General features: G+C 21.7%; 4 protein-coding genes across 7 annotated transcripts; 1 reads left to right on the top strand and 3 right to left on the bottom strand.

Moving 5' to 3' along the window:
- Window positions 1-634: 634 nt before the first annotated feature.
- On the bottom strand, window positions 635-4,803 carry Ythdf (YTH domain-containing family protein). The gene is made up of 4 exons (XM_003693752.3): window positions 4,441-4,803; window positions 4,308-4,335; window positions 1,441-3,086; window positions 635-1,334 (listed from the first exon to the last, which is right to left on the bottom strand). The coding sequence occupies exons 1-4, from the start codon at window positions 4,474-4,476 to the stop codon at window positions 1,287-1,289; spliced, it is 1,758 nt and encodes a 585-aa protein (XP_003693800.1). The 5' UTR covers window positions 4,477-4,803; the 3' UTR covers window positions 635-1,286.
- Window positions 4,804-6,353: 1,550 nt separating this feature from the next.
- Tango11 (transport and golgi organization 11) lies at window positions 6,354-8,998 on the bottom strand. The gene is made up of 5 exons (XM_003693757.4): window positions 8,927-8,998; window positions 8,223-8,453; window positions 7,957-8,051; window positions 7,674-7,825; window positions 6,354-7,371 (listed from the first exon to the last, which is right to left on the bottom strand). The coding sequence occupies exons 2-5, from the start codon at window positions 8,446-8,448 to the stop codon at window positions 7,161-7,163; spliced, it is 684 nt and encodes a 227-aa protein (XP_003693805.1). The 5' UTR covers window positions 8,449-8,453; window positions 8,927-8,998; the 3' UTR covers window positions 6,354-7,160.
- A 113-nt stretch (window positions 8,999-9,111) lies between these two features.
- Window positions 9,112-16,751, top strand: DNApol-alpha180 (DNA polymerase alpha catalytic subunit). Of its 4 annotated transcripts, none has more exons than XR_015292706.1 (22): window positions 9,112-9,249; window positions 9,544-9,735; window positions 9,837-10,146; window positions 10,236-10,539; window positions 10,608-11,015; window positions 11,391-11,759; window positions 11,835-12,039; window positions 12,122-12,390; window positions 12,459-12,575; window positions 12,645-12,828; window positions 12,896-13,027; window positions 13,112-13,287; window positions 13,362-13,602; window positions 13,670-13,809; window positions 13,906-14,111; window positions 14,199-14,460; window positions 14,544-14,718; window positions 14,794-14,957; window positions 15,044-15,292; window positions 15,401-15,454; window positions 15,564-15,760; window positions 15,864-16,751. XR_015292706.1 is itself a non-coding variant. In XM_086910646.1 (22 exons), exons 1-22 carry the CDS (start codon window positions 9,234-9,236, stop codon window positions 15,864-15,866), a joined length of 4,395 nt encoding a protein of 1,464 aa, XP_086766772.1. In that variant the 5' UTR covers window positions 9,112-9,233; the 3' UTR covers window positions 15,867-16,751. The 4 variants fall into 4 exon arrangements, 2 of the variants coding, with proteins under 2 accessions (XP_086766772.1, XP_086766771.1); XR_015292707.1 differs by having other exon boundaries at window positions 15,087-15,292; window positions 15,401-15,476; window positions 15,864-16,327; XM_086910646.1 differs by having other exon boundaries at window positions 15,401-15,476.
- LOC100863058 (pseudouridine-5'-phosphatase) lies at window positions 16,360-19,042 on the bottom strand. Its single transcript, XM_003693758.4, has 4 exons — window positions 18,621-19,042; window positions 17,801-18,019; window positions 16,702-16,934; window positions 16,360-16,631 (listed from the first exon to the last, which is right to left on the bottom strand). Exons 1-4 carry the CDS (start codon window positions 18,682-18,684, stop codon window positions 16,452-16,454), a joined length of 696 nt encoding a protein of 231 aa, XP_003693806.1. The 5' UTR covers window positions 18,685-19,042; the 3' UTR covers window positions 16,360-16,451.
- Window positions 19,043-19,184: the final 142 nt, after the last annotated feature.

The following is a 19,184-nucleotide window of genomic DNA, read 5'->3' as shown; positions in this document are numbered from 1 at the left end:
TGTATTTTAGATTACTAAATCCATATTATTTAAGCAGTTTTTTTTTTATATTCATGTTTAATTTTCTATATATAATTTGTGAAAAATGGTTTAAATTTTTTCTAATATTACTACTAAAGGATTTTTTTTCTAATGGGCATGAAAAAGTGTACATTTTTCTTTCAAATATACAAAAACACAAAATTTCTATTTCAATAAAAACAACTTGAATTTATAAAATAATGAAATCATGACAAAAATGTATCAAACATTAAAATAAAATAAAGTAACAGTCAATTTTAACAATAAGAATCTTATGAAATTTTCATAAAATAATACAATAATGATCATTATTGTATATGTTACTATTATAGAATAACTATTTTAATATTAATATTTTAATATTTTTTTTGTCATAATATTTTAGATCATTTTTGCAGTCCATGAATAATATAATGATATAATATAATATAATAGGTAATATATATATTATATATTAATATATTATATATATATTTATATATATTATATATATTCATTATATATAATATATATAATTAATATATGTAATATATATAATATAATATATATTTATAATAATATATATATTATATATATAATTTTTGCAATATAGAGATATAGAATATGCATAAAATAATCAGTTGACAATAATTTCTATTATTATCCAATGATCAAGCATAATTGTTACACATAAACTTAAAACGTCGTAATAAGCCCTTGCACCTTTATAACAAAGAAAGGTGAGCTCTTTCAGCCACAGGCACCAGGTTATATGTCCATCAAAGTTTAAAATGGTAATTGATTTAAATGACACTTGCTTATAATATTGTTCTCGCATAGATTTTTCATTATCAACAAAAGTTTAAGCATTTTACAAGGATTAGTCCACATATTACAGTTTTTTCTTCTGTTCCATATTTCTTTTTTCTTTCATTTTTAATTTGTACGTTTAAGAAACACCTTTCGATGAATAGCACGCAACACCACACTATATGCTTACAACTCAGCAAGGTTACCCAATATCCCTTGAAATTGAATTGTGTTCCTCTTCGTAGTAGTTACGATTAGATAATATTCATGATGCCGACGCGACGCTAATTATCATACAAGTTGATTATTTAACAGAAGGAAATAGTCTCAATAATGAAAGTTTTGTCACAGGAATTAGAAGCCTTTTGTGTATCCAAGAAAGCAAAGGTAAGTAGTAAGACGATAATTAGTCGTAGCGTGCTTTCTTTATGATGATTACTATTATGAACAGTATTATATTTTTGTTGTATCCATCGCTACTGGCGTGAACCTCCTCTGCCTCTACCACGACCACCATCTCGATCCTATAATAATAGAATATATTATTTATCCCCCCCCCAAAAAAAAAGATACAAATTTTATGCTAATTAATTTAAAACTTCATTTCATTTAGAATATATTGTTACTTACTTTGCGTTGATGATGTAAATGCGATTGATGAGAATGATGATCCCTTGATAAATCTGAATGTCCTCTATTTCTATGATTGGAAGAATGATGATGTTGTATAGCATTTGCTGGAGCTTTACGTTGATCTTCTTCTGCTTGTTTACGCTCATAATGTCCAAAATCATCAAAAATACTAGTTGAATGCCGATAAGTATGTAATATACGTAGCACTGTTACACCTTTTGCATGAGGGACTTCCTGTGCATCCCTTGAATTAGTCACTGGTTTATTCTCATTATTTTCTAGTCTAATGTGACGAAGTTGCACATTAGGAACATCTTTGACATAAATCCAACGTACACGAAATTGGCCTTTCCATTTATCTTGAGACCATACAGAACTGTTGCTTTTATAATCAACAGATGACACCATTTGTGCCATACCACAAAAGTGACCAGATCCATTAACAGAAAAGAATAAATATAAAGGTGCACCTTCACGACTGGCTTCTTTATATGCTTGATCCAATCTTTTATTACCATGTTCAGTACTACACCAAATCTCATATTTAATGGATCTATGAATATCATCTTCAGAATAAGATTTGATTACAAAAAACCTAGCTCCAGGAGCAGTTTCATCAAATTCTACAGGATTATAATCATTTTTTACTTTTAGTTCATCTAAAACAGGATGTGACTGTGATTGTGTAATTTGCTGTTGTGGCTGTAGTTGCTGCTGTTGCTGTTGCTGTTGTTGTTGTTGTTGTTGTTGTTGTGGAGGCATATGAATTTGTGATTGTGGTGGTGATGGAGGTGTTGTAGGTTGTCTATTCCAACATGGTGGAGGAGGAGGAGGTCTTTGTCTCTGAGCCAATGGTGGAGGTGGTGGAATAGGAGGCTGTACCTGTGGTGGTGGAGGTGCTGTTGGAGGAGGTGCAGATGATTTACCTTCACCCCATGTTCCAATGTCCATATTATGTTTTCCTGGCACAATAGGTGGTGGTGGCATTCCAGCTTTTTTTTTCATTCCTTGAGAAGATGAAAGTGGAGGAACAGGCTTTGCAGGTTGACTTGCAACACTTGCCCATGTTATCTTTCTAGGTTCTTTTGTTTCTGACTTTATTGATTGATTTGATGAAGTTTGCTGATCCTGACGTGGAACTTCACCACTTCCTAATGACAAGCCTTGTACACTTTGTTCAATAGTCTTAATTTCTGCATTACTAGGTGTTGGATAATTTTCATTTCCACGTGGAGCTTGATAATAATCTTCATAGCGTGTTTTTCTTGGAGTGCCCCAAGCACTAAAATCACCATTTCCATGAAAATAATTAAAAGCAGGTTGACCAAACGTACTAAAACCACCTCCTGCACTAGCAGAAAACATTCCATCCATGCCATATGCGTCATGACCTATTTGACCTCCATAGCCAGAAAGAAATGCAACAGGATCTGTTCCATTTGACCAAGTACCATCCCCAGCACCAAATGTTTGATAAGGGAATGAAGTACCTGCATAATAAGGACTATATGGGTCACCAGTCCCAATTGGATAACTTGAATGATGTGTACTGTTGCCTCCTCTCCATGAATCAAATCCAGAATCTTCTCCACCAGCATGATCTGTCTGTGCTTGCTGCTGGTGTTCTTTAGGACCATTGCTCACTATCAGTATGAAATTTTATTTTATTAATATATGACATGAATTCTTCTTGATAAAATTATATAAAATTGATTTTTTAAAAACTTAAATAATTTCTAATTAAAATAATATTTTAATATATAATATATATAATAATAATTTAATTATTTTAACATAGAATAAAAGTATATATATTTAATAATTAATAAAATATCACAAAGAACATATTAAATATAAGAAATATTTAAAATTAAATATTTTTATGTTAATTTAAAAGTAATAATAATTATATATAATAATAAGACTATTATATTAGACTATATAACATAATAACAATTATTACTAAGAAATTAAAAAAATTTTTTTTTATATCTTTTTTTTAACTTGTATAAATTTTTTTCAAATAATTAATAAACTATATATATTGTATATATTATTGTATATACTATATATATTGTAAATTTTGATATATTAAATATCATAATAAGTAAAAATAAGATAAATTATAATTAATATAAGTATATTTTTTTGTATGCTTTTATCTTTTGATAGGAAGATATTCATGCTAAATAAAGAAAATTTTAAATAACAGATAATTAAAAATGATTCTCTATTATAATATTTTAAATATTGTAGAAAAATATTAATTATAATACATGGTATAGTAATTTTTCAAGTTTAATAATTATAATTTATATGAAATGATTTTAATAAATTGATAATTTCAATTTTTTACTAAAAATTATGTAATATTTTAAATATTTCACTTATCGTATTACGCCGTCGTAATGAGCATATTATTTTTTAAGATTTATATTTAATATTAATTGTAACATATATATAAAAAGAAACATAATTTTAAATTATCTTATTTATTTTAAAAAATAAATAATAAATTAATAAAGTTTAAATAATTCTATTGATAACCAAACATATTCCAATACATACTAAAGCATAGATAGGTTAATGCACTATGTATATACTATACTTATATAGAAATCAACTAAAAATATAGATAACAAAATTTTATATTAGTTAAAAAAATAGCAAACCTCAATTTATCGTGATATTAAATTTTATTGAAAAAATTTATACAATAAATATAAAATCTATATATTTTTTTTAAATAAAAAAATCTATGCAATCATATATTTAGCTCTTTAAATCCTACAATGAACTATATTTTACGAATAACATTACTAAATGAAATATTTAAAAAATTGTATGAGGATAGGAAGTCTCACCTTGACTGTTGGTTTGTCCTTTCATCCGCTGCATTCCGTTGCATGGAAAAATATACAAAATTTAGAATGGCTGTCTTCAGTGAAAGGTAAGTATCTGCAGTATAGCGGTGTGGTAGCAAGTCAACACACTGACCTGATTTGAAACAGCACCTGCCAATCCAGTTGACATAACCTGTCACACACTCTGTCTGCCCTTCACAGACGCCAAATAGACGGCTGTGCCTTAATAAAATAAAGTTTTCAAACGCAATACCACAATTACATACAACAGCGTTATACCACTCAAGTACGCGGGCACTTCTTTCTAAAGAGAAATCTTCAACTTTAAAATTCGCTATACCTGAGACCTCCGCGTTTCTTCCTGTAATGTCTTGCCGCGAGAGAGTCTCAGGAATTCTTTTTGTTACACTTTGAGACAAATAAATTTGCTCAGAATTCTCAACTCCGAATAATAACTACGTGACGTGCACTGACCTCTCGTATATATTAACAGATTGTCTAACATTCGCAACGATAAGATCCCTATATGACTATTTTTTTAAATAATGTTTACTTTACAATGTAATTAAATCATAAATTAAATAAAAAATCTTTTTTTGCAATATTTTTATATGTAATTTTTAAATTTATTGTTATTAAATATTAATATCTTTTTTATTACATACCATAAACCATTTTCTTTACGTTCATATTTACTAGTTCTTACTACAGTATTAGAGCTAGAGAATCAATGTTGAGTATGGTCGTGTTTCGTATTATAATAAATCTAGTTTATACTTATATATTGTTTAATGAAGAATTAATTTACATAATATATAATATAATGTTTTCATAAATAAAAAAATATTATATATATTTATATTATATAATATTACATAAATACTATATAAATTTATATAAATTTCATATAAAGTTTCAAATAAAAATCTTACTTAAATAATTTTATAATATTAATATTTGTACTAAGAAAAGTGTAAAACTTTAATAATTTATATATAATTATATTATTATATTTAATTTATTGATATAATATTATAAATATTTTTCAAAGTATTATCATATAAGTAATATAAAAATAATATTAATATAATAAAAATTATAAAAATAATGTTTAATTTTTCCTTTTCATTATAGAACGAAAAAAATAAATCGTTAATTTAATATAGTAAAAATATTATATATAACATCATATATATATATATATATATTTAGCTCATTTAAACATATATATATATATATATATATATATATATAAAATTTATATAATAAATATATAAAAAAGTTATATATATAACTTACATGTAAATATATAATATATTTATTGAAATATTTTAAATTATTTTTTTTAATTAATTTTTAAATTTAAATTAAATTGTATTTGATAATTTTTGAATATAAAATAATGTAATACTATAAATAGGTTAAAGTAATATCAATTGTGTTAATAATAATATTCATTTACAATAATAATTTTTATAATTATAACTTATTACGGAATAATTCATTTTTAACAATCAATAATATTTTAAAACAAATGAATAATGTAAGAAGTAAGAATATTATAATAAAAGAAATACTTAATATTTCATTAATATATTTTCTATTTCAATGTCTTTCGATTTTATATATTTATAATGATTATTTTTACTATTAGTAAATATTAAATTATTATTATTTAATAAAATTAATATAAAATTATTAATGTCATTTTATTTATTCACTGTTATATATGCAGTTAACATACTATATAAGAGAATTATTAACATAAATTATTTTTACATTTGTTGATTACATTAAAGATAAGAATACACAAGAAAATACGTCTTATTTTATTAATAAAAAAAAAATTTATTAATCAAATTTCAAAAGTTTTGATCAAATTTACTATGAAACAAAATCTTAAAAATAGTTTATATTCTCAATGTTATATAATTATATTAAATATATAATATATTAATTATAAATTATAAAAGAATTTAGAAACATTATAATCATTATAATAAATTATTAGCAAATTAAACAAATAATAAATAAAATAAAAGAAAATTATTATATATCTATTTTATTCATTTTTCATATATTTGTATTATATAAATATACAATGAATATCATAGCCACAAAAAATGTGTCAAACTTAGTATTATTCTAAATATTCATAATAATCGATTTTAACAATTTTGTCAATGTATTGATACAATATATTTTTAGTTATACATGATTAAAAAAAGTAAATAAAGAAAAAGAAATGAAATTTCAATTTCAATATCTAGAATCTCATAATATTTTTGTTACTTTTACAAATTTACAATTACCTATTATACTGTACTTATATCTAATATTTGTTTTCAATTTATTATTTTAATATTGAATAATTACATTTTTGTGTAAAATGGATTTCTTAATAGATCATTACCTTAAATGTCAAAAAAATTCATTTTCTGACTTGAAATTAATGGAAATTATTTTATACAAATATACTTAGATATTCAAATTCAATTATTTTAAAAAAATTAGTATAGTATATATTCAATACTTATATATATTAGTGTAAGAAAAAATTTTAATTCATTTTAAATAATAAAAGATATAAATATAACAAATTGGATTTTATAAGTTAAATATTTAAAAATTTAATTATGATATTTTCATGTAAATATTGAAAATTATTTAGTTTTGAATATATACAATACATTTATTTTGAACATTTTATAATTTCATATACTCAATGTAGAGTCTTTGGTTATAAATTTTTTCTTAAAACAAAAGAGACTTTCAATAGACTATCTTGCATTATATGGATGAACAGCACCATTTTTACACAAGAGAAATCTTTTATACTTTCTTAATGTAAACTCAGTTTCTTGTTAACCATGAAAAAGCTTTAAGAATTAAGTATGTTAATGTTAATGCATATAAAATTTTTTCTCTTTGTTGACGCTGCAACATTTCAAGTTCAATAGCCATTACTCGACGATTTAATTTTCCTACTTGTCGACGTAAATGTTGTATCTCTTCACTAGGTGGAACAGAAACATTAAGTGCGTTATATGAAGCTGTTTGTTCTCTAGAAAAGAAAATTACATATATTTTCATAAACATACAAAACATATAATATAAACTCATAACTTTTAATATTTTATACTAAAATTAATTTAGAAGAAATGTATATAAATTTTTTTTATATATATTTTTTATATATTTCTTGTATTATATATATTTAACAAATATAGTACAAGTTTAATAAATGACTTATACGTTTAAAAATAACAGAGATAATTGAAATGATCAATGTCATATATATATTCTGTATATATAGTTTAGATATAATATATATAGAATAGAATTTATTTTTTATATAGTTATTACCTAGCATGCCTAACTATTTGTGTTTCTGTAGGATATTGTCCATGTGATCTAGAGATTAAAGAATCTTTAGTTTCAGTTGAATAGGAATTTGGTTCCTCTTCATCAACTGCCGGAAAATAATGATTATCCAATGTCAAAATCCTTGGTGGAGTCTATGAATATAATATAAAATTTTAGACATTATTTCGAACATTTATTATTAAGAAAGCCTTTATTAAGTAGAATTCAAAAATAATTTTCTTAAATATGCATTTGAATATATTTAAAAATTTCAAATATATACCTGTACTCTAACCATGCCTGGTTCTGATGGTAAAACTGCATTTTCTAATGTAATTTCTCTTGGTGGTGCTCTAGTTCCAATATGTTGTTCTTGTCCTATGTTTGATGAATTATTATTTTTATTTGTTTTTAATTATCATAATAATCATTTTAAAAAATACTTTAAATAAAAAAATAATTTAATTATAAAAATTAATATGTAAATATATTTATAAATATATATGTATTAAAACATCAAATAAATATTAATGAATATTAAATATTTACCAACAACTAAAATTCTATCTGGAACATGCATTTCAAATTTTTCTTCTGCAACTATTTGATTCCAACTAGAACCATTTGTACCATTTATTTCTTCCTCTGTGTAATCGCCACTCACACGAATACTTTTTGGTACACGCATTCTTTTATTAATATCCAAAGTAAAATTTGGATCATAAAAATTGTCAGCTTCTCCATTGAAAACAGTAGGACTATGTGCTTTTGACATTATAACTAAAATAATTATAAACAAAATTCATAATTGTATTTTTTTATATTTTTTATTGAAATTGTTATATATTAAGTTATAAAAATTATTATTTAAAATAATATATATAAATAAAACAATAAATTTAATATTTTTATCTTAAAAACTAAAATAAAAATGAAATTTAATACAAGTGGAAATATACCATTATTTATTAAATATAATAAATTTATATTTTAAGAAATTAAGAAATAAGAATTATTTTTACTTTTATTAATTATTAAGAAATTTATAAAATAATTTATGATAAATTATATGTGTTTAGTAATTTTACTCTAGAATAAAAGAATAGAATGACGACATAAAAAGATATGTGATTTAAACTTTATGTAGTATTAATAAAATAAGAACAAATGTATATCGTAAATCAGATCATTAATAGTACATATTATAATAAAATATTATATATATGAAAAATATTTAAAGTTTGAATAATTACCTTTCTGTAACTTTTCGATCGTTGAACACAAATCCTTCGCACGAAGTTGACAATGTATGTTATACTCATCTGCTGAAGTTATAATCGAAAATTTAATGTATTAATCGAAATAAATCGATATAGGATTACATCGATATATCGATTCTAATTCCCGCCAAAATAAATATATCTGCCATTAAAATCTTAACCAGTGTTATCAATTTCTTTCATGTGTTAATTTTTTCATTTTATTTTTTAAAGATATTATTTTTAATATTTTATGATATTTTAGTTCAATAATCTATATTGGAATAATTTATTGGAAAATATGAGTGACACTCAATGTAAATTTTTTATAAAATTTATAAAATTAATGAAATTTATTGTTTTAAAATTTACTTATAAATTCTATACATTTAAATATTGTAGAGATTTTTAGTAACAATTTTAAAGTTATTAACATTGTTAAAAATATTTCATTTAATTTTAATATTTTATTGCTTTAAGAGAATTTTATAAATATTAAAATTGAATATTTTAAGATTTTTATTTTTAATATAAATTTTGAAATTTTATTAAATTATTATTAAATATATTTATATTATATATATTATATGTTATAATAATTATAAATGTAGCAGGTAGAATTAAACGTCAGAAGATTGATAAAACTGGAAGATTGTCAGCTTTAGAAAAATTAAAACAATTGAAAGGTAGCAAAAATAAATATGAAATTGATAAATTAGAAAATGTTTATGAAGAAGTTGATGAAAAAGAATATACTAAAACTGTAATAGAAAGACAAAGTGATGATTGGATTATTGATGATGGTAATAATTTTATATATCTACAATAATATAACAAATTAATTTTTTATTCTTATTAAAAAATAAGGGAAAAATTATTATGAATTATTTATTTGTTATAAAAGGAGAAAGTGGTTATATTGAAGATGGTAGAGAAATTTTTGATGATGATTTAGATGATGAAAGTATACAAGAAGCAAGAAAGCATAAAATCACAGGTCCTAAAAAAAACAAGAAAGATAATATTAAAATGAAAGGAAATATTCAAAATATGTTAATTAATATGTCTTCTAAAAAGAAATGTGATGCTAAATTGGATGATGATAACATTTTAGGAGATTTAATGTCTGAGTTGAAAAAAGACAATAGTCCAAAAATGTCAAAATTGAGAACTGTTAGAAATAAATTTTGTACTGAATCTAAATTAAATGAAAAGTAATATTTTTTATATTATTTTTAATATATATATATATATATTTATCTATATATAATTAATATAATATTTTAATAAATTATAATTTTAGAAATATTCATGTTAAAACAAAGTCACAATCAACTTCTGAATGTGAACAAATACAATCTGATGATAATAATGACTTAGTCATTTTTGACAAATCAAAAAATATAAACTTACAACAAATGAAATTAAATTGTCAAATAGAAAATATTATTTCAGATCAAAGTAATAGTCAAATAATTATAGATGATGAAATCACAAGTGCTTCAAATACAACATTAGATATACACTTAAAACAAGATATTAAAAATTCAAGTAATAATCAAATAATTGAAACAGAAAATGAAGATCTTAGCCAATTCATTGGAGATGTAAGTCTTTTTATTTAATAATATTTTAAAATAATGTTTAAAATATATTTCATTTATTATCTGTATAGTTCTGTACAGATTTTACAAATGACAATGTTGATTACAATGAAAAATCAATATCATCTATCAACGAGGAAAATAAAAAACATAAATTAAGTATTCAAATAAAAAATAAAAATATTGAAGAAGAAAATTTTGATAAAATATTAGATGTTGAATTCACAACACAAATATCAAATATCGAAGTAACTACTAATACTAATACTACAGAACTGCCTTTACCACTTTTAACTAATGCAAATAAAGAAGAAGTATTTAGATTTTATTGGTGGGATGCATATGAAGATCCATACAAGCAGCCTGGAGTTGTATATTTATTGGGAAAAGTTTTTATACCATCTTTAAAAGAATATTGCTCCTGCTGTTTAACAATAAAGAATATTCCACGAAGAATTTATCTTCTTCCTAGAGTATATGTATGTATATTTTTTAATATATGCATATATATAATATTAATTCATGAGATTGTAGAATAAATTGCAAAAATCAAAACAAATATGAAAAACATTGGTATGCAAAAATTTTTTTATTTAGCAATTTAAATTGACCTGATGATGAGTATGAGCATCATACTCATCTCGCTTATTTTGTGATTTCTTCCTCATTTCATCTAATAATTAACAAATAGTTTTAATTAATATTTTTGCATACTAATTTTTCTATTTATTTTAGTTTTTAGAATTGTTTTTATTTTAATATTTTGTATGATATATTATACAGTCTTTTATCATTTATATATATCTATTTTTTTTTTTAATTTATTAAATTAATTATAATAATGCAAATTTTAGATAAAAACATCTTTTAAAGATAATAACGAAGAAGAACAATTAAATACAATAGAAGATGTATATAAGGAATTTAATCAATTTGCAAATAAATTAGGAATAAAAGAATTTCGAAGCAGCAAAGTCTCAAAACATTATGCTTTTGAACAAGAAGGTACTCCAGCAATATCTGATTACTTAGAAGTAAGATATGCGGCGCATTATCCACCTGTGCCTTCTGATTATTCTGGACCATCAATAGAGCGTGTTTTTGGAACAACTGTAAATGCTTTAGAATTACTTTTAATAGAAAGAAATATTAAGGGACCATGTTGGCTAGAAATTAAATGTCCATTACCTAGTAATATACAAACTAGTTGGTGCAAAATAAAGGTATAACAATTTTATTCATTGAAATTTATTATTATTATTAATAAACATTAAAGCATTAATAATATATATAAATAGGTAAATTGCATGAAGATGGAAAATATATCCGTTTTCTCTGAATTTCAAACATTACCACCATTAGTAATAACAACTTTAAATATACGAACATCTTTAAATGTTAAATTACAACAAAATGAAATAGTCATGGTTGCAATACTTATACATCACAAATATCATATTGATAAAGAACCACCAAAACCACCATTTCAGCAACATTTTTGTTGTATGTTGACTTCTTTGAATTGAATATTCTACATACTTATTATTTTTTAATATATGATTCATTTTATTATTATTTCATGTAGTAATTACACATCCACATGATATACCTTGGCCAAGACAAGCACGAGAAATGCTTTCTAATATTTCATATACCAAAGTAATGAAATTTGAAACAGAAACAGATTTACTTGAAGAATTATTAAAAATAATAAATAATGCAGATCCAGATTTATTAATTGGATATGATTGTGGTTTTCAATTTGATATTTTAATACATAGAATGATTACATTAAAAGTTTCTAATTGGAGTAGACTTGGAAGACTAAGACGTTCAACACTTCCTTTGATAAGGGTATAGTATATATATATATATATAAAATATATATGTTTTAAACAGAAAATTAAAAAAATCTATTTTAGGGAAAAATAAATTTAAATCAAATATTAGCTGGTCGACCCATTTGTGATATACAAGTATCAGCTAAAGAATTAAACCTCAAAGTTAGAAGTTATGATTTGCAATCTCTTTGTATAACGGTAAATATTTGAAACTAATTTATAAAATTCTTAAATATTTAAAAAGCTAGATTACAATTATTTTAATAGGTATTGAAGAAAAAGGAAAATGAATGCAAAGAAATAAAACCTGGTGAATGTGCTGCATTTTATGATACTTCAAACAAAATAGATAATTTAATTAAAATAACATTGACAGAAGCATTGTATATTTTATCTATTGTTTTTGATCTCAATATTCTTCCACTTGCTTTACAAATTACATGTATTGCTGGTATGTGTATATAAATATTAAAAATAATAATTTTTTTACCTAATATATATTTATTTTACTTATATAGGAAATGTTATATCAAGAACATTAACAGCAGGCCGTGCAGAAAGAAATGAATATTTATTATTACATGCATTTCATCTGAAACATTATATAACACCTGATAAACGTATTACGAAAAAAGGAAAAAATAATGAAGGTATATATATTTTTTTAAATATTATTTTTATTATTTTCTAATGTATTTATAATTTATTTATAATCATTATTATTCTCTATGTAGAAAATACTACTAAAAAAAAAGCAGCTTATACTGGTGGTTTAGTTCTTGAACCAAAAAAAGGATTTTATGATAAACTTATTTTATTAATGGATTTTAATTCTTTATATCCTAGTATAATTCAAGAATATAATTTATGTTTTACTACTGTTCCTGGAGCTGCATATGCTGATTATGGGGTAAATTTATTTATTATTATGAATTAAAAATAATCAATTTGAACTTCGCTTCATTTATAAATATATATGTACAGAATTTATCAATTCCTGAGTCAAATTTAGAATCTGGAGTAATTCCAACGGAAATTCGCAAATTAGTCGAAAGTAGAGGAGAAGTAAAAAAATTAATGAAAGCAACAAATATTTCACCTGAATTAAAGATGCAATATAATATTAGACAGCTAGCTTTAAAACTTACAGCAAATTCTATGTATGGTTGTTTAGGTGCAACTCATTGTAGATTTTATGCAAAAGGACTTGCTGCCATGGTTACAGGTAAAATATGAATTAAAATAGAATTTTATTTGAAAATTTATATATAAAATATTAAATACGTCTACAGCAAAAGGTCGAGAAATTTTACAACATACAAAAAGTCTTGTTGAAAAATTAAATTATGAAGTTATATATGGAGATACTGATTCTATAATGATAAATACAAATTTATTAGATTATGAAGAAGTTTTTTCTGTTGGAAAAAAAGTAAATATTATATGAATGATATAATGTATAATAATATATAAAATAACATTATTTTTTATTCCAAAAATAGAACTAATACTAATAAATTATTTATAGATTAAACAAGAAGTCAACAAATTATATAAACGAGTAGAACTAGATATTGATGGGGTTTTCCGTTATTTATTGCTTTTACAAAAGAAAAAATATGCTGCAGTTATAATGACAAAATTACCTAATGGACAAATAGAATTAACACAAGAACACAAAGGTCTTGACATTGTAAGAAGAGATTGGTGTCAATTAGCTTGTGATACTGGAAAGTAAGTAAAATATAAATTATTTTTTAAACAAAATCTTAAATCATATCTAATATATTGTAATATTGTTTATAATAATTATTGTTTTAGAAAAATTTTGGATCACCTTCTTTCCAATCAACCATGTGAAGATCGAGTAGAACAAATTTTTATGATATTACATGATGTTGCACAAAATGTTCGAGAAAATCAAGTTTCCTTATCATCTTTGGTCATTACAAAACAATTATCTAAAAATCCAAATGAATATCCAGATACTAAACAAGCTCATGTTCAAGTAGCTTTACGATTAAACAAAGAAGGTGGTAGAATGTGGAAAACTGGAGATACTGTTCCTTATATTATATGTGATGTTTGTATTTGTTAATTTATCATTTCATTTATATATATGTATTCTTATAAACATTATAAAATATATAGATATTTTTTTGTTAGGACGGAACTGAGAAATCTGCAACTGAAAGAGCATATCATATTGATGAATATAAAAAAAAAGATTTTTTAAAAATAGATGTTAATTATTATTTATTAAGTCAAATTTTTCCTATTGTTTTACGAATTTGTGATCCAATTGAAGGGTTTGATGATGTTTTATTAGCTAAATGTCTCGGTAAAATTTTAATTGATATCAATTATAAAATTATATATAAATTATTAAATATCATAAATAAAATTTTGTTGATAGGTGTGGATAATATTTATAAGTCTAAGAGAATGATACATGAAGAATATAGTGATATACCATTAACAGATGAAGATAAATTTAAATATTGTCTTCCTTTGAAATTTAATTGTAAAGATGAGAAATGTCAATCAGAAATTATACTTAAAAATATTATAATCGAAACGGTAATTAATAAGTATTAATTAACAAGCATTTTTCTCTTTTATATATATTTATTTTTTTATTTGTTATTTATTGTAAAATTTTATAGTCTACAGGAAATCAATTATCACTTGCTTCCTGTTCAAATCCAGATTGTAAGATACCACCATGGACATATGTTCATATAATACAAAATGCAGTGACACTTGCTGTACGAAAAGCAGTTAGTGAATATTATGAAGGATGGTTAGAATGTGAAAATCCAATATGTGGTAAACAAACACAAATATTACCATTAGGATTTGATTCAACATATCCAATTTGTAGAAAATGTAAAGATGGTGAATTACATAGAGTTGTAAGTTAAAATATATATATATATATATAAATGAAATGATAAAACAAAACAGAATATAAATATATATACAAATAATTTAAATATGTTAAAATTTATTATTATTTAAAGTTTACAGATACAAAACTTTATAATCAAATGTATTTTTATTTCCATCTTTTTAATGTGAGTCAATCAAAATATAAAAGCAAGTATTTACGTTTTCTTTTTTCTTTTTTTTAACTAGAAAAAATAATAAAAAAATTATATAATTTAAAAATGAATTTATTTTTAGATTTGTTATCTCAATATCCACAAGGTATGAGAGAAGCATACGATTCTTTAAAAGAGACAATGGAAAAGATGTTAAGAAGAAATGCATTTTCTGTTGTATGTTTAGATACAATTTTTTTAAATATTGATGAACAATCAAAAACACCAAGTTTATATGCAGATATTATAGAAATATCAGATGGATCAGATAATGAAATGGTAAGTAATATTTAAAAAAATATTTTTAATTTATTATAATAACAAAATAAAATAAAAAAATACTTGCTATTGATTTGATATAATTTAAATTTTTTTGTTTCAGTAAAATTAATTTAATAATTTTTTTCTAAGTATTTAAATATATTTTATCAAATTTTTTTTTTTTTTACGTTTTATACGGATAAAAAACACGAAACATTACAAATAGCAATATAAAATAATTTCTATTTACTATAAATAGTCTTTATGCTTGTATTAATGAAAGCAATATTTCTAGTAGTTAATTTTTGACATATTTTAAGATCATATTATATTTCTAGACGATCTATAACAATTTTAACAAGATGAACAATGAACACGAATTTGTATAAATGAAAATTTGTTCAAATGCCATACAAATTCATGAGGACATGCTTAATCAATCTCACATAAAATTTATACTCAATTTGTGTTCATACATTCTAATTTAAGTATAGTTTAAATTTTAAATCTTTTCAATTGTAATTAAAATATTATTAAACATTAATTTATTTATTTTGAAGAAATCTTAATAATAAACAAAAGATTGGAGAATTAATATTAATTTTAAATAGATAAAATTGACAGCTTAAAATTTATTAATTTATTAATAAGCAAGTTGGTTTAATGGCACATTAGGGATCATTACTATCTCTTATATATTCCATGCATATTATCTATTATATGGTGGTAAACCAAATAGTTCAGGTTGAAATTCTTCTAGACTATTTAATTTTAATGTTGGGTTTTCAATATAATGATTTGGTAACATTGGATCTGGAATCATAACAACTTGCATCCCAGCATTAAATGCAGCTTTTACACCATTTGGAGCATCCTCAAACACAAGACACTAAAAATATAATATTAAATTTATAAATAGTTATATGGAAAAAAATATATATATAAATTGTAAAACAAACCTTTGATGGATCAGGATTGTCAATAAAACGTTTTGCAGCAATTAAAAAAATATCGGGTGCTGGTTTACCATTAATAACATCAGGATCAGAACCACCAAGAACTTTATGATTAAACAAATCAAATATATTTTTCCATCTTTGAGTTTTTAATTCAAAATTTTCTTTATTTGAACTTGTAGCTAATGCTATTGGAATATTATTTTGTTTTAGATGTTGCAATAATTGTTCAGCACCTGTTTTTGAATAATATATTCTATACTTTATTTAAAATAAAATTTTATGGTAAAATAATTATGTTAAAAATTAATATTTATATAATTATTAATATAAAATTATATAAAATTTATATAATTATATTAAAAAAATATTATAAATATTATATAATATTAGTAATACTTAAATTATATTTAAAAATAATTTACTTCTGATCTTTATTATATATATTTATACTATAATCTTCTAATCTTTATTTTTCTAAATTTATATAAAATGTTTTTAAAAAAGCTTAAAAAAAAAAGAAAAATTTTTACTAAGAAATAAGAGTTTCATGATAATAATTTTTAATCTAAAATATCAAACAAATAAGATTTTTTTCTTTAAAATTACTGCATATAAATATAATTACATCAATATCTGCAGTAATAGTATAAAAAATAGTTTTTACAATAAATACAATAAAATAATTCATTTATTTTAATTATATAATATTTATATTTATAAAGAATAAATTAATTTAATTCAATTTAAAAAATTTTATTTTATTCATTTTAAAAAAAATAATTTATATTTATAAATTTTGCATTTAAATGAAAACAAAGAAAATTTTGTGTCATATTATATGATTTTTTGTTAATATTGCTAATAATCTTTTATCATAATATCTTTTTGTTTAAATTTTTTTTATATACTTTTATATAGATTTTTTATTTATATATTTAATATAAATAATTAAATCTAGCAATTTTAAATTCAATTTATATTAAATATATTTTATTAATTAAATATTATTTCTTTTAATGTTTATTATAATTATATATATATTATATAAACTCTTAAAGTTTTATTATTTTTAATAATTTCTAATAATTTCATAAATTACCTGGCATAAGATTAGCAGAGGGGAATAATTCCTGATATATTTCAGTTGTCTTTTTTTCAAATTCTTCTACTGTTATTGGTAAAGAAAACATTTCAATCAAAGCTTGTCCAACATCTTTAGATTTAAAACCCATAATTTTTGCTTTATGTTCCCATGTAAATTCTTTCCCATAGAGATTTACAATACGATTAAAGGCTTCAGTATAAAGTAATTCTGTATCTATTAAGATTTTAATACAAATAATGCAATTATATAATTAATTATATAATATAATATAAAATTTACTTAATTTATGAATTACTGATTTGAATCGATTTATAAATATTAATTTATAAAAATTGCGTTGAAAGTAATTTTATACTTATAATAAATGAAAATTTTTAATAAGAATGTTTATATACATGTTCAAAAGTATATATAATGTATATATAAAATTCTAATACGATTTCCCAACTCACGCATGAGTGTTATTTTAACCTTTTTATTGATAGTAGTACCTGCCCATAAAGATGCATGGTGTATTTTAATCTATATTCTTCATATTTCTTAATAATTGCCATTGAGACTTTATTCACTTCTATATATACATAGACAAAACAAAATTACTTTATTCTTATGAATGAATATTTACAGATTTATTTACAAATTAGATTAAGTTTTGTCCAATTTACAATATGGATTCCGTAAAATAAAATATTTATTTTTAATTATTATATTAAATACAAATTACTTTTAATTATTAATTAAATAATCCCTCTCTGTATATATTAATTCATTGGATATAAATACAATATAACTTAAGATAATACTAATCACTTACTGAGCAATAACCCATCCATATCAAAAATACAATGTGTAACATTTTTATATTGATTTTGCGACATTTTTGGATGTATTAAAATTTTAATCTTTTAATAACACCTTATATAACTAAATTATTATAATATTAATCTAAAAATATATATAGAAATTTATTTTATTAATAATATCTTATAGAGTCTCACAGTCTATTTTATATATAAACTATGGTAGGAATAAATCTTGTGTAATTGTATTCAATATAGATGAAATCTAATTTTTATGATTTTATAAAATTTTTGTTTGTTATATATATTTCATGATAAAAAATAACAATAATACAGTAAAATACTATAATAATATATGTATTAATATATAATGTTCAATAATGTACTGCAGTACAAATCGATTTCACATTTATAATAATTAATTATATTACATATACTTGCACAATTATTTTCTAAATTTAAATTTTAAAATCTAAGCAAAATTTATGAATATTAATTTTTTATTTTAATTTTTTTATAAAAATATGATATAATTTATATAAAAAATATTAATATATAATGTACGAGATACTTTTAGG

Source organism: Apis florea, unplaced genomic scaffold (assembly GCF_048593485.1).
Source record: "Apis florea isolate Af1SG1 unplaced genomic scaffold, ASM4859348v1 contig_3195_pilon, whole genome shotgun sequence".
NCBI lineage: Eukaryota > Metazoa > Arthropoda > Insecta > Hymenoptera > Apidae > Apis > Apis florea.
Note: the sequence above shows the minus strand (reverse complement) of the source record. Positions and strands in the feature narration are given on the sequence as shown.

Bases quoted from the DNA above. Each gene is read 5' to 3' on its own strand.
- LOC100863058 (XM_003693758.4), bottom strand. From the start codon at position 18,684: ATGTCGCAAAATCAATATAAAAATGTTACACATTGTATTTTTGATATG. The intron at 18,020-18,620 runs GTAAGTGATTAG...AAATCTTAATAG, and splicing joins TATGGATGGGTTATTGCTCA to ATACAGAATTACTTTATACT. The intron at 16,632-16,701 runs GTTTGTTTTACA...TTATATTTTTAG, and splicing joins ACAATCCTGATCCATCAAAG to TGTCTTGTGTTTGAGGATGC.
- DNApol-alpha180 (XM_086910645.1), top strand. The intron at 13,288-13,361 runs GTAAATTTATTT...ATATATGTACAG, and splicing joins CTGCATATGCTGATTATGGG to AATTTATCAATTCCTGAGTC. The intron at 14,112-14,198 runs GTAAGTAAAATA...TTATTGTTTTAG, and splicing joins TTAGCTTGTGATACTGGAAA to AAAAATTTTGGATCACCTTC.
- Ythdf (XM_003693752.3), bottom strand. From the start codon at position 4,476: ATGTCAACTGGATTGGCAGGTGCTGTTTCAAATCAG. The intron at 4,336-4,440 runs GTCAGTGTGTTG...AACGGAATGCAG, and splicing joins CAGGTGCTGTTTCAAATCAG to CGGATGAAAGGACAAACCAA. The intron at 1,335-1,440 runs GTAAGTAACAAT...CTATTATTATAG, and splicing joins ATTTACATCATCAACGCAAA to GATCGAGATGGTGGTCGTGG.
- Tango11 (XM_003693757.4), bottom strand. From the start codon at position 8,448: ATGTCAAAAGCACATAGTCCTACTGTTTTCAATGGAGAAGCTGACAAT. The intron at 8,052-8,222 runs GTAAATATTTAA...CATCAAACATAG, and splicing joins AGATAGAATTTTAGTTGTTG to GACAAGAACAACATATTGGA. The intron at 7,372-7,673 runs GTAATAACTATA...TTTCTTTTCTAG, and splicing joins CAAATAGTTAGGCATGCTAG to AGAACAAACAGCTTCATATA.